Source organism: Typopeltis vanoorti, chromosome 11 (assembly GCF_054136105.1).
Source record: "Typopeltis vanoorti isolate ZY-2024b chromosome 11, IOZ_Tvanoo_1.0, whole genome shotgun sequence".
Classification (NCBI taxonomy): Eukaryota; Metazoa; Arthropoda; class Arachnida; order Uropygi; family Thelyphonidae; genus Typopeltis; species Typopeltis vanoorti.
Genome location: NC_143559.1, coordinates 70,226,274 through 70,244,767, shown reverse-complemented (window position 1 = coordinate 70,244,767; position 18,494 = coordinate 70,226,274). Strand labels below are relative to the sequence as shown.

At 36.4% G+C, this 18,494-nt stretch overlaps 1 protein-coding gene across 2 annotated transcripts in view; it reads right to left on the bottom strand.

Moving 5' to 3' along the window:
* The window catches only part of LOC150101706 (triokinase/FMN cyclase-like), a 126,310-nt gene that overhangs the window by 85,098 nt on the left and 22,718 nt on the right, over positions 1-18,494 (bottom strand). For both annotated transcript variants that reach the window (XM_090400338.1, XM_090400339.1), the window contains exons 3-5: positions 17,804-17,988; positions 15,289-15,367; positions 5,542-5,631 (exon numbers count right to left, since the gene is read on the bottom strand). In XM_090400338.1, coding sequence (XP_090256464.1) covers positions 5,542-5,631; positions 15,289-15,367; positions 17,804-17,988 — 354 coding nt within the window. The remainder of the gene's footprint in view (positions 1-5,541; positions 5,632-15,288; positions 15,368-17,803; positions 17,989-18,494) is intronic.

Sequence of the window (18,494 nt, the reverse complement as noted above, 5' to 3'; positions counted from 1 at the left end):
AACCAGTGCTAGTGGTGATGAAACCATCACCAGCACCAGTAAATAAATTAAAGTGAAAAACAAACGAAAGAAAATCAAAGTACTTATCTTGCCAAAAACTGAGATCTCATTAGTGGGAGCCAGACCCAGAGCTGGTGATAACAAGGTGGAAGTAATGAGAAGTCATATTTACCGATACGAGTTGCCAAAAGGTGTCACATCTTATATTAAATTACTCTGGATTAGAGAAAGATGTTGGAAGTTTTTTTCACTTGGTTAGACTATAAATTATATATTTAGTTTAATCCTTTATCCAAGTGTAAGCAAACAAAGTTTGCACCTGAAGTATACTTGGATAAAGGATTAAACTAAATATATAATTTATAGTCTAACCAAGTGAAAAAAACTTCCAACATCTTTCTCTAATCCAGAGTAATTTAATAATAAGATGTGACAGCTTGGCAACTCGTATAGGTAAATATGACTTCTTCATTACTTCCACCTTGTTATCACCACCACTGGGTCTGGCTCCCACTGATGAGACCTCAATAAAGGTCGAAACCAGTCTGGGTAGTGGCCTTTTCCTTAATACATAGCATTATATATATATTGTCTGGGAATTGAAATTGAAAGTCCGCAAGGAGATGTGCTTTGCATTATGGGAGATACTAAGGCAAGTGATGAGAACTTATACGAGTTGCCCCCAGTCCTGAAGATACTTCAGGAGCAAACTTTGTTTGTTTACACTTGGATAAAGGATTAAACTAAATATATAATTTATAGTCTAACCAAATGAAAAAACTTCCAGCTATCTTAAATAGTTTTAGAGTTTGTTAATGTGGTGACTTTTTTTTTTCTTCTTAATTATTTGAAAGAAAGAATGGCTTGATTGCCAGCTTGTTGGCCAAGTGAATAGCATAGCCATTCTCCAACCAAGTAGCACAGATGTTCTGTGATAGCAGATTATTTAAAATGTGTCAGACCATCAGAGGCATGAAGCAGCTCTTAAAAAAGTAGCATAGAAGTCAGAGTAAGGCTCCAAGATTATCTGAACCTTAACAGGTACTAATGGATTTACAGAATTTTTGTAAGTAGGATTCATGTAAAAATATATATATATAACTGCATGTTAAAATTGCAAAAAGTCTTCATTGCAGTATTTGTAACGAACAGGATTTATAGAGGTGATACTAATTTGCAATGCCATACTAGCATGCATATATATGGAAAGCTATTGGAGAATGAAAATTTAGTTTGATTTTTATAAAAGATGGAATAACAACACATCCCAATGTCATTTGAAAAAAAAAAAAAAAAAAAGACAAGTCTTGGCATGACAATTTGAATTTCAACTACCCAAACTGATGAGTATTTCATGTTATTGTACTTGTATTTGCTCATCATACACTAGGTATGATGGGAAAATAAAATGTATCGTGAAATTATAATGCTTGTTTACTATTTTATCATTTATGGGAATAAATGGCAAACACCTGACACATACCATTAAACAGAGAAATTTATTAATATTACAGTATTTTGATTAATCACTACTGCATCACAAATAAAATATTTACATCAACAATGCAGCTACCACAAGCATAACAAGTTGTGGATGAAAATGAAATTGTAAACTAGTGTTTCAATAGGCACCTTCACAGGAGACTTATTGGGATTAATTAGGTTGCCTATGATTAAAAATCTTAAGTTTTTTTTTTAAGTTTGGAGTAATAAGCCTTATTTATTTAAGTATGGCATGAGTTTAAGAGCTAATGCTGATTCTAAAGTTAGCCTTTTTAATAAACCTCTGCATTTAATAACATACCTTAGGAATCTTTTTTTTTTTTAATGTGAATCCTGATCATGAAAGGCTGCTAACCTTTCATGTGGCTTGATATTAGCATTAGTATTGTGAGTGGTTATATAATCCAGAAATGCTACTTCAGAGACCAAACATTGAATTTTTTCAAGCCATTTTACACTTCCAATAAGCACGGTGATATCTCATGAACCAGACAATGAAATTCATCTCCCGCCTGCGTGTCATTTATTACTGTAGAGCAAAAATATGAATACAAGCTATCACTTAGGTTTCAAGGTATGTCATTTATCGTGATAACTCTTTGATGACAAAATGAAATAATAAGATAATACAGAGCATCCACAAAATAATCAAAAATATTCATCCCATATTAATATCATTATGTGCTTCGGAAGTGCAGACCTGAATTTGAGTTTCATCTAGAATGTGAGGAACATTTATGGTTTTTCAATTAAAATAGAGTAGCCAATTGCAAACATAAATAGCAAGATTTATCTGTATGGTAATCAAGTTCCTTCACCTCTTGCAACAGATAAACCAAACAGAAAACACATGAAGTGACTGACACTGTAAACTATGAATATATAATTAACCATGCATCATTACCAAAGTCAGGTATGACTCATGAAGTCAAAGACTCATCTTGGAGGTCCTTTTATCTCACACACACACGCACGCGCGCGCACACACACACACACACACACACACACACACACACACAGCCCATCATACCGTGCCTTGAACACATTCAAACTCCTTGCAGACACCACATGCTCTGACAAGGCATTCCAATCATTTACAACTCTGCATGAAAAAAAACCTGCCTCTCACTCCCCTACTCACACCCTCTTTATACAGTTTCCAGGGAAGACCTCTGGTTCTCCCCTGATCTCCCACTATTTTCTGTAGAACTTCTCCAGCATTGATCCTATAACAATCCCTTACCAACTTTTAGATCCCTATCATATCTCTCTCCTCTTTCTCCTGTCCACGAGACTCTGCAAATTGCATATTCTCAATCTTTCCTCATACTCGACATTCCAGAGGTCAGAAACTACCTTAGTCAGTCGCCTTTGGATCCCTTCCAACATCTCTTCATCCTTCTGAAAACCAGGTGACCATATCTGGGCACAATAATCCATGTGTGGCCAAATCAAAGCCTTATACAACGGAACAAGAATCTCCCTACTTCTACACATCAGTGTCCTCTGCATCATTCCCAGAAGCCTTTGTGTTGTCTTCACAATTTTGGCTATGTGTCCCCTAAATTTCAGATCCTTATCCACTATCATCCCCAGATCTCTTATTTCCTGTACTTCCAACAATATATCCCCAGCAAGCATAAATTCTACATCCCATCTTTGTTTTCCAAATTTTAAAACCTTACATTTTGTAACACTGAACTCACATCCCCATTTCCTAATCACTCGATTTATTCAAGTCTTCTTGCAAGGCGACAACATCTTCACTACTCTTCATGGTTCGTCCCAACTTTGCATCATCTGCAAACAACTGAATATCTCCATCTAAATCTTCACCTATATCATTAATATACAAGTTAAACAGTAATGACTCTAAAACAGACCCCTGAGGGACTCCACTAGTGACTTTCCTTTTCCTGGATATCGCTCCCCCATACACAACTTGTTGATGCCTATCAGATAGCCAGTCTCCAATCCAATGTACTAATCTAATATCCAACCCCATCTGCTCTAGTTTAACTATCAATTTATCGTGAGGTACTCTATCAAAAGCCTTTGTGAAATCTAAGTATATTACTGTGTATCCTTCTCCTCTATCCAAGGAAGCAGTCACTTTATAAAGTGACTGCTTCCTTGCATAGAGGAGAAGGATAAGCATATTTAAGCAGTCACTTTACAAAGACCTCATGGAATTGGAAATAACCAATTCCATGAGGTCTTTGTAGACCTCATGGAATTGGTTATTTCCATTTCTCTTATGCTACCTCCACAATGCCCTCTTTCTCTGTATTGCATGCTTAATCTCTTTATTCATCCATCTCACACCTACCTTATTTAACCGTCTCACCCTTGGAATACATTTAGACATTGCATCTACTAGATAGTTTTTGAAAATCTCCCAAGCCTGCATTGATCTCTTTTCCAACTAACTCCTCATTCCATGCTACACCTGCAAGCTGTCTCCTGAGCTCTTCATAATCACCCCCCCCCCTTGTAGTTCCACATATACCCTTTTCTCACAGAGGTCCTCACATTGCTGGCAACCACCCAAGTAATCACCTCATTTATAATTACATCCTCTGATGAGATGATCAAATCCAATACCCTCAATCCTCGCATGCCCTCTGTTACATACTGTCTGAGGTAATTATCTCTCAAAAAACTCAAGAAACTCATTTTCTTTACTTCCAGTTGCTATCTCATCATTCCAGTCTATATTACCATGTATAAAATCATCCATAATGATCTATCACAACATCCAACCACGTATTTGATTCCACTGACCTCTATCTCACACCATACTGCCTCAAAACCACTGGCACTATTTCCCTCTTATGTCCATACAAAGTAGAGATACAACTCTTTCTCTATCATCAATAGCACTCCCCCTCCCTTTTTACCCTTTCTATCCTCACGTAACACATCATACCTTTCCATCTCTATTCCTGTCAGGATGTCATCCTCTTCCAACCACGTCTCACTTATTCTGACAATCTTTGGGTGAACAGATGCAATTAATCCACCCATTTCATCTGCCTTGTTTCTTATACTTCTAGCATTTGTATACAAACACAACAGCTCATTTCTGGATCTACAGCTAGTTCCACTGATACCACCCACTCGATGTGATCTCTCCATGCTCGACTGGGGTCATTTCCCTTTCTGCTTATTCATTTTAAAAACCCTTTTCAATTCCAACTGTTTCCTCTTGACTCAGGTCATCCCATTTCTTTCCTCTCTACACGTGCTCTCACCTCCTCTCGGAGCATCCACCTTTCTTACGCTGTGTACCCCTGTCCACCTTAGCCTCCCCGTTTCCCTGCTCGTCTTGAACACCCATTCTCTCATTTTCTATACTCATACCACTCACTTCCTCATTCATAACCACCTCTTCAATCTCTCCTGTCTTACTCTCCTGCTCTTCCACATCACTTCCTGCTTGATCTGATTCATTCTCTCTCACTCTACTCACTTTTCTACCTTCCAGCAGCAGTCTCTCCAAGCAACTCACACCTCTTGGTGCTTGGTCATGGTGCTTAGGACCACTACCAACATCCATGCAACTAAAAAAACAATCCAGTTATGTGACTTTAATTTTTCTGTATGTTTCACATTTCCCTTAGCTATAATAATGTGACACACACTGAATTTGTATGATTATAAGCACCATACAACAGATAACAGAAAAGGATGATTTGATTTTTATTAACTGTTCATAATAGCCTTTTCATTTTAATGTTGTCACTGTTTCTTAGCACTGTTCATTAATTCTAAGCTTATAGTATTACAGTATTTTGACAAAAATATATTTTTTTATATATTTTAACAAAACTTAGTGATTAAAAACACATCTAACCTCATTATTTTTCAAATTTAGAATTCTCATACTATACAGGAACAGATGAATCCCATATCAGAACATGCATAATCCACAACTTGCAAATAATGATGAAACTATTTTTTTCAGAAAACAGTGTTTAATTCTTATTAAGAGCATGAAAATACTCATCTCTCTACTCTCTTTAAAACAGATCTTACCTAAACCTAATTCCATTTCATCAGGTCCAAGCTGAAACATAAGTCCACTACCTGGAACACTACAGGATGTAAGACTGATTCCTATTGTACCTAAAATGAATAAAATTTGATTCTATAAGAAACTAAATTATAAGAAAGAGTAATCTTTGATATTTAATAGGAATTTAGGAGAAAAATTGCATAACATAGAAAACTGTTTGAGGATCAGCAGTGGCTAATGTCTCAGATGCTTTTGCCACTGCTAACCTTCGAACAGTATAATCAGAATCAAAAATAACATATGCTGTAAACATATGTTATTTTTGGCCTATATGTTGTATCTTTTATCTTTAATCTTTCTTTCTTTATTCTATTTCTAATTCTTTATAGCTTTACTCTAATGCACTTTTTCTCTCATAACCTTTTTCACTTACTCTACTGCATTTTATGTTCGTCCACCTTCAGTATTTATTAGCCTTATGCCAATGAACACTGAAAATTTATATGTAAGACTGCGCCATCAGTATATCAAATATTCGGCATAAGACTCAATAAAACTTCCAGTAGATCTCTCTCTCTTATGAGTGAAACTTCCCTCAACAAAGTTTACATAAACAGTCGTGGTTTGTAAGTAACTAAACTGCGCTTTTATTGCCTTAATTGTTCCAGCTCACAAGTCTGCTTTATTTAGGAATAGTGCAGTTGTAAAATAAAGGATCAGGCAGAACTCTTTTAACAAATAATTAAAACACATTTATTTACATGAATATGAAATATACATGAATCAAGACAGGGAGATTGCTTTTATTATTTTATTATTATTTGACACCTCCGGGGAGTCCAAGGACTCATCGAGGGAGGACACCTGCTCTACAATTCCGTCTCCACCATTCAATCACTGACCACAACTACACCAACGCCATCTACCGCTGACCTGCACTGGTATTTTCTACAGATAATCACAAACATCCATGCCTTTCTCTACCCATCTATAAAATCTTTAGTATAAGATTAAAACCCGTTCACTTCAACACTAAATAATCTCTTTAACTCAAACACTTATTTACTCTTTGCTTACAAATTCAACTTATTAAACTTCTAGTTTACTCGAAAAGAGGTTAGTTAACTCTCTGTTAAGTTATTTTTACAAATTTCCATATCAACTTCTAACATGCCAATTGACTCTTTTATGGACACTTCTAATTACTAAAAAACTAACTCTTAATAGTCCATATATTGTATATGGATCCTATATTATAAGAGAAAATATACAAAATTATATAACTTACAGAGGCTCTGTATCACACATTCAGTCAAGAGTCTTTATGGCTTTTCTTTCATCTCGAGTCTTAGGCTTCCTTCAGGAGTATCTTGCTTCAGCGGTATCACATCGGGATGTTAGTGGGCTTATAGACTGCAATCTGCAGTACTCGAATAGCACATATAAAAGGTTTCAGCATATGGGCAAATTCTCCTCTGGATCCTTACTTCAGGAACTTCTGCTTCTAACTGCCGATGCCGATGACTGTAATTGCCGCCAACTGGTTCTGGCTCTTTTTGGTAACAGTGCTTCGCCTTTGCTCTCTTGGCACTTGGATCTCAGCTCTCCTCTGTGTAACTGGGGCCTTGCCTTTCCTCGCTCTTTGCTGCCACTGCTCTGATTCGGACTCCGCATATAGTCTCAGTTCACTTCCGCTCTGGTTCCAACTGCCTTTAGTTCCGACCTCTTGACGACTCTCTCTTGATGGAAGCCCCTTATGCATGGCTCAGTCCCCTTTTATTTTGCGATCTTGGTACCTTGCACTAAGGGTAGTAAACCCCCGAAGAACTCGACATGATGCTTTCATCTTCTTTTTAGTTTAACCCACTCTTTGTTCTCCTCCGTGCAATCTTTTGATCGTATTTTGCCAGATGTGGAAACTTGTCTCTAAAACTAGCGGACTTCTTTGATACTTTGTTCTCCTTTCGGGCCACGGAAACTTCTCTAAACCTAGCGACACTCTTGGATACTAACTTTAAAGGTGTTAGTGCAGAGCTTGTAAGCAACTCTTATATACAAAACTAATAAACAACTCTCCTGCACTCTTACACATAGCTATATACAAAGTTCCCCGATGGCAAAGCATTGCATTTGTTTTTGACGTTAAAACAGTAAATACATTCTTCCCACAGGGTTAACTACATTAATATTTTGCAAAATAGACATAGTAACAAACAAGGTTATTTACAGTTCTCATGGGACTTGATCTATGTAAAAAATCGATGAGCGCTATGATAATTTTAAGCTACATCGAGTTTTTACAGTGCCTAAGATCCAGAGCACTAAGAGTTTAAAATTTAAAAATTATAACACGTCTCTTTTCAGAGACGTGTTATAATTTTTCCATTGTGTCATCATTTTTCGATGTATATAAGCCATACTAGATATTATCACAATCAACTACAAATAAGAAGAATTAGCAATTAGCAGCTTACTTTTAAATTAGCATAATTTGTTCAGCTGTCTAACATAGAATGAATGAATCTATTTGATCAATGACCCAATAGAACAAATTGGTTTCTCTGATCAGCTCTATTTTAGTGCTCTTAAATGTATCAACCTGTGTATATATCCTGGTGAATCCCTTAGCCTTTTCCTACAATGTCTACCATCTAGAGACTTTCATAAACATACCTGTATACAGGAATTCAAACCCATAGTCTGTTAAATGGGAAGAAGGAGATGCAACCCATTGAACCAAACAGGCTGACTAAATTACTTCAGATATGAGAACAGGTTGAAGATTTGTGGGTTGCAGAAACTAGTTGATAGGTGGAAAAGGGGAGATATGATTGAGATATTCAAATTGCTAAAGGGATTCTATAGGATTAATTCAGAGGATATTTTTGAGATCAGAACTAGTGGTGGGAGAACTAGGGGACACCTATGGAAGCTAGGCAAGAGTGTGGTTAGCAGGGGTGTTAAAGCTGGGTTCTTTACTTTTAGAGTGGTAAATGAGTGGAATAAGCTGCCAGAGTCTGTTGTGGGTGCTATGACGGTGAGCAAGTTCAAGGCAAGGTATGATAGATACTGTGAGAATGTCGTATAGTTGTGTGGACATGATGTTTAGGGCCTCCCTCGATGAGTCTAAGGACTCCCTGGAGTCACCCGAAATAATGATAATAATAATAATAATAATAATAATAATATCAAGAATATTTTTATCTTCAGTTTTTATACCACCTTCACAATCTTCAATTCCTTTTGCAATACTCCTTTTTTGCATTTTTTAGCTTTCTTAATAGTATCAAAACATTTCTCCATCTTCATGATATTTATCTTCTGTATTCTTTCCAAAATATTTCCATGATGTAGCTACATTGAAAATAGCTTAATTTATTTTTCTCTATATTCTTTAAGAATATGTGCTGCCTTTACCCATCATACTGGCCTTGATGTGCTTACATGTCAATAATGACATGGATGTAAAATGCTCAACTGAAATGCAAATAACACTTGGATACTGTTGAAAAAACATGGATACTAAACATAAATTATCTGATATATTTCATTCATATGGCCATTCAGGTGGTTAATAGCCAGGAACATATTTAGACGATTTCTTCATTTTCATGGACTGCTTCTTTAACCTTCTATGTCCACCATGGGGGTTCTTAATTTTCTATCTTGGAAGTACTTCACTGGATCAGTTGAACAATGTTTTCTCTAGATTATACCACTCAGTCACTAAGCTGTGGTACTCATTTTCAAATTTTTCTCCAAATATTATTTGTATATTTGAGTTGACACTTTTTTTTTTCCATTTTTGAAAAGATTGAGCATATTTTTGCTAGATTTGTAAAGTATTTGCATAAATAGTGCTGTTCATGAAACTGATGTGAACAAGAACGTTTAGAGAGTTTCACATGAGGAATTTTGCAATGTACTGTGTACTCTTTACCATGTGAAAACATATTGTGGTATGATAGTGAGTGGAGAGAAGGCGTGCTGGAAGTGTCTCATAAGTGGATGTCAGAAATGCAAGATGTGTCAGAAGTGGAAAAATGAAGTGACAAATATTAATGATGAAAGTGTAAAATTGAGTGTTATAAAGATTGTAGTTGAAGGAGGGAGCAATAATGAAAGAAATATGAATTAGAACATAAAGAAGTAGTTGAAGAGAACAGTAAAGTAGCATGCAGAAAGATAGACCAACTGACTATGATAGCTGACATGAAAGGAATTGAGAAAAAAGAGTTTGGCAGGCAAGGTAGAGTGTGAATGCCAGCAAAAATCTGAAAGCAAAACTAAAGAGATTAAGTAAATGCAGAGTGAAATTAGGAGAATTATAGTTATGCATGGAAGAGTGAGGAAAACTGAAATGAAAGATGGCTACGTGAAACAGGTAATGAATGATATGAGTGACTGTATATGGGGATTCAATTCTTTGAGGTGTGGTGAATGAGAAGGTGTATAAGGTTTGTTTTCCTAGAGATAGGAGGAGTAAGCAAGTAAAAGAGTTGATAATGGTAGTAGGAACAAGTGATGTGGTTGATAACAAAAAGAATGTACGAATGGATACCAGGAGGTTGCTGAGGACAGTAAAAAATAACAGCATGGTAAGATAGGTAGTCAATGTATGTTATCCAAGTAGTTTCATTCCATGTAGTTTCTTATGCCATGGCACTGCTCCAAGTTGCCTCCCAAGTTTGTCACAATCGCCAGCTTTGTAGTTTCACATAAACCCTTTGTTGACTGAAATTTCCACATTGAGCAACCTCCCTGGACAAGACTGCATGGTCACTTTCCCCGAACAGAGGTAGAGTTACTACTGCAGTTATATAAGGGTGGCCTGAAAAGTTCTTGGCCTAACAATGAAAAAATGAATTTATAATTTCAAAATTATTTTTATTTTTCAACATAATCTCCCTTAAGACTAATACATTTATTCCAGCGATGCTCCAGCACCATTACCCCGTCCCTGTAGTAGTTCTCAGTAAGATCTGCAAAATACCCCACTACAGCTGCAATGACCTCTTGATTCAAAGAAAAAAAAGCTGACTAGTGAGGAAAAGTTTTAGTTTTTGGAAGAGATAGAAGTCAAAGGGAGCCAAATCTGGGGAATAGGGTGGATGTTCCAACAATTAATAGTGCAGATCCCATAATTTTCCCATTGCCAAAACACCTTTGTGGGGAGGTATATTATCATGATGAAAGATGATTTTTTTCTTCTGCAAACCGGATCTTTTCTCACAAATTTTTTTGTGTAGTCTGGTTAAAAGATCAGAATAACATTCCCCAGTTATTGTTTTACTCTTGAAAGAGTAAAACAATAACTGGGGAATGTTATTCTGATCTTTTAACCAGACTACACAAAAAAATTTGTGAGAAAAGATCCGGTTTGCAGAAGAAAAAAATAAACAGTATTAATAAACAAAATTCCTTTAGCATCCCAAAATACTGATGCCATGACCTTTCCTGCTGATGGAACTGACTTTGTCTTCTTTGGCGCTGAACAACCAGCTTCTGTCCACTGTTTTGACTGCTCTTTGGATTCTGATGTGTAATGGTGAATCCAAGTCTCATCCATAGTAAATAATCGACACACAAAAATCAGTTTTATTCTTGTTAAAACACTCCAAGCACTGTTCAGAGATTTTCAGAGTGCGTTTTTGATCTGCAGTGAGCAAGCTTGGCACCCATCTTGCACAAAGCTTTTTCATTTGCAATTCTTCATGCAAAATATATCCTACACATTCTTTTGAAATGCCTATAGTCTCAGCAATTTCAAGCACTTGATTGCTGGTGTTGTTACACTCTTTTGGATGTCCTTCACGTGGATCATCTTCAAGGCTGGTATGGTCAAGTTTAAACTCGGCAGCCCATTTCTTAATTGTCAAAAATGAAGGAGAGGAGTGCCCACAAACTTTTATGAACTTCGAATGAATTTCTTTTGGCATTAAACTTTCTTTTACCAAAGAATTTTATAACTGCACAATACTCAATTTTATCTATTTTAAGGATACATACAAAACTTTTGCTTCAAGCAGCTGTATAACATAAATTACTTGATAGAATGACTTGCAATTTCACATGGATGTTTATGACAGACGTACCAACTTAGAAAAAAACAATCGTGCTGATAGTGTTGCCATCTATGGTCAAAGCCAAGAACTTTTTCAGAGCACCCTTGTAGATAGATCTTCTGATGCTGTTACCAGATCCAACACTCTTAAACTTGCACATTCTCTTGCACTCCTGGTCCCTTCCATCATGTGCTGCTTCAGATAAGTATCCCTTAGTAACTGTATAAATTCCATTTCCATTTTGCCATGTGCCCTTTCACCTTCTAACCTATATCACCATATCTTAAGTCTCCCATGATAACTGCTCAGCCTGCGCTCATTGTGCTAATCTGCAGATGCATGTCGTCCACATTTTCTTCTGGATCCCTCCCCCCCCCCCCAGGTCTATAGCAGCAACCAACAATATATTTTGTCCTATTGGCCTCTATCTCACACCAGACAGCCTCAAATGAACCATTTCTATCAGATCTACAATCTTCTTTGACTTCTATTTTTGTTGATTGAAGTTCTTTAGCTATCATTAATAATACTCTTCCTCCTGCCCTATTTCTTCTATCTTCTCTGAAAATAATACAGTATCCATTGCATTCTATTCCTGGAACTACATCATTCTATGACAACCAGGTTTTACTGATGCCAGTAATTTTTGACCAAGTTGAGCTGACCAATGCTAAAAACTCCGCTCCCTTATTTCTGATACTTTGGGTATCATCTACATGTATTTCAACATAGCCATGGGCTCACAGTTACCCTACATAATGTTATTACCTGCCCATTCAGATTCAAAACCTTGGAAATTGCACCCAGCTCTTCATAATCATTCCTGCACTCATCTAGCCCAGGGATGGCTAGATGCATGCTTGAATGCTTCCCCCTAATATCTCTAGATCCCTGGATTTGCACTTCAATACTCTCACTGAACAACACTTTCTCCAAACACCTAACTCCAAAACTATTTAAGTGCAGTCCATCGGGATATACAGGTTCATCAAATTCATTCCCCACATTTATAAACTGCACAGCATTCCTCCTACACAATCTTCTCATTGATTGACTTCTTGGCAATCATGACCCTTCTTCTCAATTCTTTCCTATCATACTGAGGCAGCAGACTCACAATCTTTACTTTATTACTTACTCTTCATTTTTACTTCTTCTAACAACTCTTTAACATAATTGACAGAGAGATGGTAAATCCCATTTTATTTTATAGCCAGGTACGAAACTCGGGTCGAAATCCATAGAGTTTCAATGCCGAAAAAACTATCGGTGGAACCAAGTGTAAATGATCACTTGGGTAGTACAACACCAGGGCAACTCCATGCAAAGGTGGAGCAAGCTCCATCACTAACTTTAATATTCTCTCATAATGTAAAACCCAGCTCCTAAGAGATGTATATATATATATACTGTTTTGCATTATGAGAAGAGGTCACTACCCAGACCAGGTTCAAACTTTTTTGAGGTCTCATCAGTGAGTAGGTAGACCTGGAATATCAAGGTTTTAAGTGAACCGAAACTTACATACCTCTACTATCGAATTGCCGAAGTGGTGTACTATACATTGTTAAATATTGTTAATTACAAAGATAATAAGCCGAAAGGCTATTTTACCGGTGAACTTGTTAATTGACAGGGAGATGGTAAATCCCATTTTATTTTATAGCTGGGTACGAAACTCGGGTCAAAATCCATCAACATCCATAGAGTTTCAATGCCGAAAAAACTATCGGCAGAACCAAGTGTAAATGATCACTTGGGTAGTACAACACCAGGGCAACTCCATGCAAAGGTGATATTCCAGGTCTACCTACTCACTGATGAGACCTCAAAAAAGGCTGACACCAGTCTGGGTAGTGACCTCTTCTCATAATGTAAAACAGTATATATACATCTCTTAGGAGCTGGGTTTTACATTATGAGAGAATATTAAAGTTAGTGATGGAGCATGCTCCACCTTTGCATGGAGTTGCCCTAGTGTTGTACTACCCAAGTGATCATTTACACTTGGTTCCGCCGATAGTTTTTTCGGCATTGAAACTCTATGGATGTCGATGGATTTCGACCCGAGTTTCATACCCGGCTATAAAATAAAACGGGATTTACCATCTCCCTGTCAATTAACAAATTCGCCGGTAAAATAGCCTTTCGGCTTATTATCTTTGTAACTCTTTAACATCTTTTTCCATTGCATATTTCTCACCTTTCGAATAATTTTGCAGGCCAAAACAATTAACTTGTTTGCTTCTTTCTTCTGCAAACTGCAACTTGACTAATATCTTTTATCTTCAAGCCAGGGAAACATGCTGTTGTCACTTTCTCATTAAGTATACCTCTTATCATCAAATCCCCATACAATACTATCTCTTTTCTCCCAGTTTCTTGACTTTCATGCTTTTCCCATTCACTCTTTCTTTCATTCTCTGCCCTTCTGTGCCACATGACAATTGTTTCTCTAGTTGCTCGAGCTCATGTTTTGTCTTGTCAAGGAGTCTGCATAAGCAAGCAATTTCTTTCTGCACTAGCATCTCATCATCCACATTATTACTTTCAACCACTTCCTTCAAACACTCATTTATTTCGTGCACTATCACTCACTGCTTCTGCTACATTCTCAACAACATTTTGACAATCTGCCTTATATCCATAATATCAGTCACTTCATTCTTTCCCTCTCACCACCACTCCATTTCTTATACTCGCTTATGAAATATTTCTGACAAATATTTTCTCCATTCTTGCTCCCATACCACAAATCATTTACCTTGGCAATGAATACATTAAACACACGATACATTGCAGTAAATCCCACACTTTGATATCAGTCAAAATCGATGTCTTGGTCTCATATCAGTAAGTCTGCTGTCAGTCTATTTAATTCTTAAATTAAATAGACTGACAGCATGAGCAAAGGATAATGGCCCAGTATGCATGGCCAAATATAAGGTACATGCACACTGGGATGAAAAGATCATAAGCTGTGTGCCACACTGATGAAGATGAAATACAAGAAATTGATGAGGACAGGAAGTTGAAGTTTAGAGGGCCATATTGCAAAGGTGGCTAAAATAACACATCAACACAACACACATGGAGAGGTTATTATTATTCCCTTTATAATGTTTTTATAAGGCTACATCTGAACTATGGAGTGTAGATCTGGTCACCTGGATTCCATGGGATGAGGACATGGTAGAAAACAACTCAAGGCAAAGTGACCAAAATGCACCAGGTCTACAGAATGCTCTCTAGGGGTTCTATAGGATTGACACTGAAGCCTTTTTTTAAAATATAGCAGGAAGGAAGAAAACAAGGGATTGTCTATGAATAAATGAGTTCAAGGAAATATGTATGATAAGAATTGTGTGAATAATGGTTAGGGTCTCTTGTGATGAATCTGACTCCAGAGATGCTTGAAAAAAAAATTTTTTTTTTTTGCTTATTTGTTCATTTATTTGAGATGGATGTGGTATTAGGCTTCCATAATGTCATGTCTAGTTTTGTACAGCCTACTGTTGTGAACAGAAATAATATACATGCAGCACATTGCCTAATAAGCAAACAAATAAACAATTAAGTAAACATTTCATTTGCTTATTTTGTTCACATAAGTATGTGAACAAAATAAGCAAATGAATAAATAAATCTCTGAATGTTTTTTTAATTAAATTTGACTAATCAAACTAAACTAAAACTGCTCACCCATATTTCTAGCCAACTTTTCGATAGTACATTTAATCTCTTCTAGTGACAAACCTCTCTCAGCCATAGCTCCTGCTATCTAAATAATATAAATAAATTAAACATGTTAAGAATACTTTGGCTTAATATAATCTACGGGAAAACCATTAAGATAGAGAAAGAGTTATGTCTATACAAAGTAGAGATGCAAGAGGGAAACAGTGCCAGTGGTTTTGAGGCAGTATAGTGTGAGATAGAGGTGAATGGAATGAAATACTTGGTTGAATGTTGTTATAGATACCAGGTAATGTGGATGGTAGTGACTATGAAATGTATAATCAAATTAGCCAAGCAAATAAGAAAAGAGTGATCATTATGGGCAATTTTAATTATGGCAATATAGACTGGAATGATGAGATAGCAACTGGAAGTAAAGAAAATGAATTTCTTAAGTTTTTGAGGGATAACTATCTCAGACAGTATGTAACAGAGGACACATGAGGATTGAGGGTCTTAAATTTGGTCATCTCATCAGAGGATGTAATTATAAATGAGGTTTCAAATCATCCATCGATTGGTGAGTGACCATGAGGTGATTACCTGCGTGATTGCAGTGAGGACCTCTGTAAGAAAAGGGTATATGTGGAACTACAAGGAAGGGGAGGTGATTATGAAGAGCTCAGGAGACAGCTTTCAGGTGTAGCATGAAATGAGGAGTTAGCTGGAAACGAGATCAATTGGGGGATTTTCAAAAACTATCTAGTAGATGCAATGTCTAAATGTATTCCAAGGGTGAGAAGGTTAAATAAGGTAGGTGTGAAATGGATGAATAAAGAGATTAAGCATGAAATACAGAGAAAAAGGGCATTAAGGAGGCAGCATAAGAGAAGTGGAAATAACCAATTCCATGAGGACTACAAAGACTAGGCAAGACAGGTGACTTGGTTGGTGAGGGTAGCTAAAGTGAGGTATGAACAGCAGTTAGCTAATGAAGCCAAAAAGAATCCTAAGGAGTTCTTTCAATATGTAGCCAGCAAAAGAAAGAATGATTATGGAAGGATGACACTGATTGGAGAAAATGGTATGAAGACAGTTGTTGCAGAAGGTGTGGTGGAGATACTTAATGAGCAGTTCATAAAGGTCTTTCAGTCTTGTGAATGTGACTTCATGGAGAGACTGAGGGCAGTTCATGATGGGGAGGAAAAACTGACTGTAAGTGAGCAAGAGGGGTATGGGGAATTGAGCAAACTATATGTAAATAAGGCTATGAGACTTGATAATATATCACCACGTATTCTGAAGGAATGTGCCAGGGAGTTGACACCTGCCTTGACATATTTTTTTTTTTAATACGAGTCTTGCACTCAGTCAAGTTCCTAAGGAGTGGAAGGAGAGCAAGACTGTGCCACTTCATAAACGAGGTGATAGAACTCAAGCATCAAACTACAGGCCTATCTGTACGTCAGGTATTGTGGTTAAATCGTTGGAGAAGCTTGTGAGAACTAGGATCCAGAATTGGGTTGACAACAATGATATTACCTTTGATGGACAGCATGGATTTGCTAAAGGGAAGTCATGGTTTAGTAATCTACTTACTTATTACAATAAGGTGACCGCTTCCTTGGACAGAGGAGAAGGATACACAGTAATATACTTAGGTTTCGCAAAGGCTTTTGATGGAATACCATATGATAAATTGATAGTCAAACTCGAGCAGATGGGGTTGGATATTAGATTGGTGCATTGGATTGGAGACTGGATATCTGATAGGTATCAATAAGCTGGGTATGAGGGAGCGATATCCAGGAAAAGGATAGTCACTAGTGGTGTACCTCAGGGGTCTGTTTTAGGGCCATTACTGTTTAACTTGTATATTAATGATATTGGTGAAGATTTGGATGGAGATATTCAGTTGTTTGCAGATGATGCAAAGTTGGGACGAAAGAGTAGAGATGTTGTGGCCTTACAAGAAGACTTGAATAAATTGAGTGATTGAGGATGTGAGTTCAATGTTGCAAAATGTAAGGTTTTAAAATTTGGAAAACAAATTATCTGCAGAGAATTTGAATGTGTTTAAATCATGGTATTATGAGCTGTGTGTATGATAAAAGGACCTCCCAGATGAGTCTTTGACTCCATAGGGTCTTGGGTAATAATAATAATAACGATAATATTAAGCTTGGTTCTTCACTCTAAGCATTCAATACTGTCCTCTAACATAATTCTGCTACAAATAATCAAGGGTCTTGATTACTTGTAGAGCAGAACACATTAAATAACTATTGTTACACATTTAGTATGAAAAATTATTTATGTGGAATTTTCTTTATGCCATTATGTAATTTCACTGTATGCTATACATAATTACTTTGTTCCCTGAAGATATCTGTATGATACAGACTAAATATTTGAAATCAGAATTAAATTACTTATTAAAACTAGATACTTCTAGTTATAAAATCATTGTTTGTTTGTAAAAAAAAAGCAATTAAACCACAATTTCTTAATAATTTTCTTTTTCATTTTCATAAAGTACCTTATATGCTAATATTGCTCCACAAAGTCCTCTACGTCCAGCACTTTTATCTTCTCCATGAAGGGCACAATCTTCTCCCAAAACAATCATCTCAACTTTAAGACCTTCAATTTTAGCTCTTTCAACAGCTAATCCAAAATTGAGACGGTCTCCAGTATAACTCAAAACTATTACTAATGTTCCAACTGAAAATATTAAGAAGTACACATATTCAAATTCAAGTCAATCTAATGTTTATGTTTCAATAGCAAAGCAAGAGAAGAAATATATTTCTCTGTTAAGTATCCAGTTACTTCCATAATTTATAGTTAAAATGTTAAAAGGCATGAGATAATCTGTAATAATCTGGAATAAACATGATACAAAACACTAATACAAAAATGGCTCTGTAGCTGTCTGTGGCTCAAATGATATATATATATATATATATATATATAAATTGTAAAAAGAAAGTTACAGTATGGAAATAGAATTTTTTTTTTTTAAAGTGTGAATCCCACTTGCAAAAGGTTGGAAACCAATTGTACATTGATAATGTGGTTGGGCTAAGGGTTGGATAATCCAGAAGAATCTCGGCTCTAAAGATCAAACACGGAAAACTTAATGGAGACTAAATTTGAGCACAATAGTCCAGATGTGGCCTGATTAGGGCTTTATACAATGGAATGACAACTCTTATTTCTGCAGATCA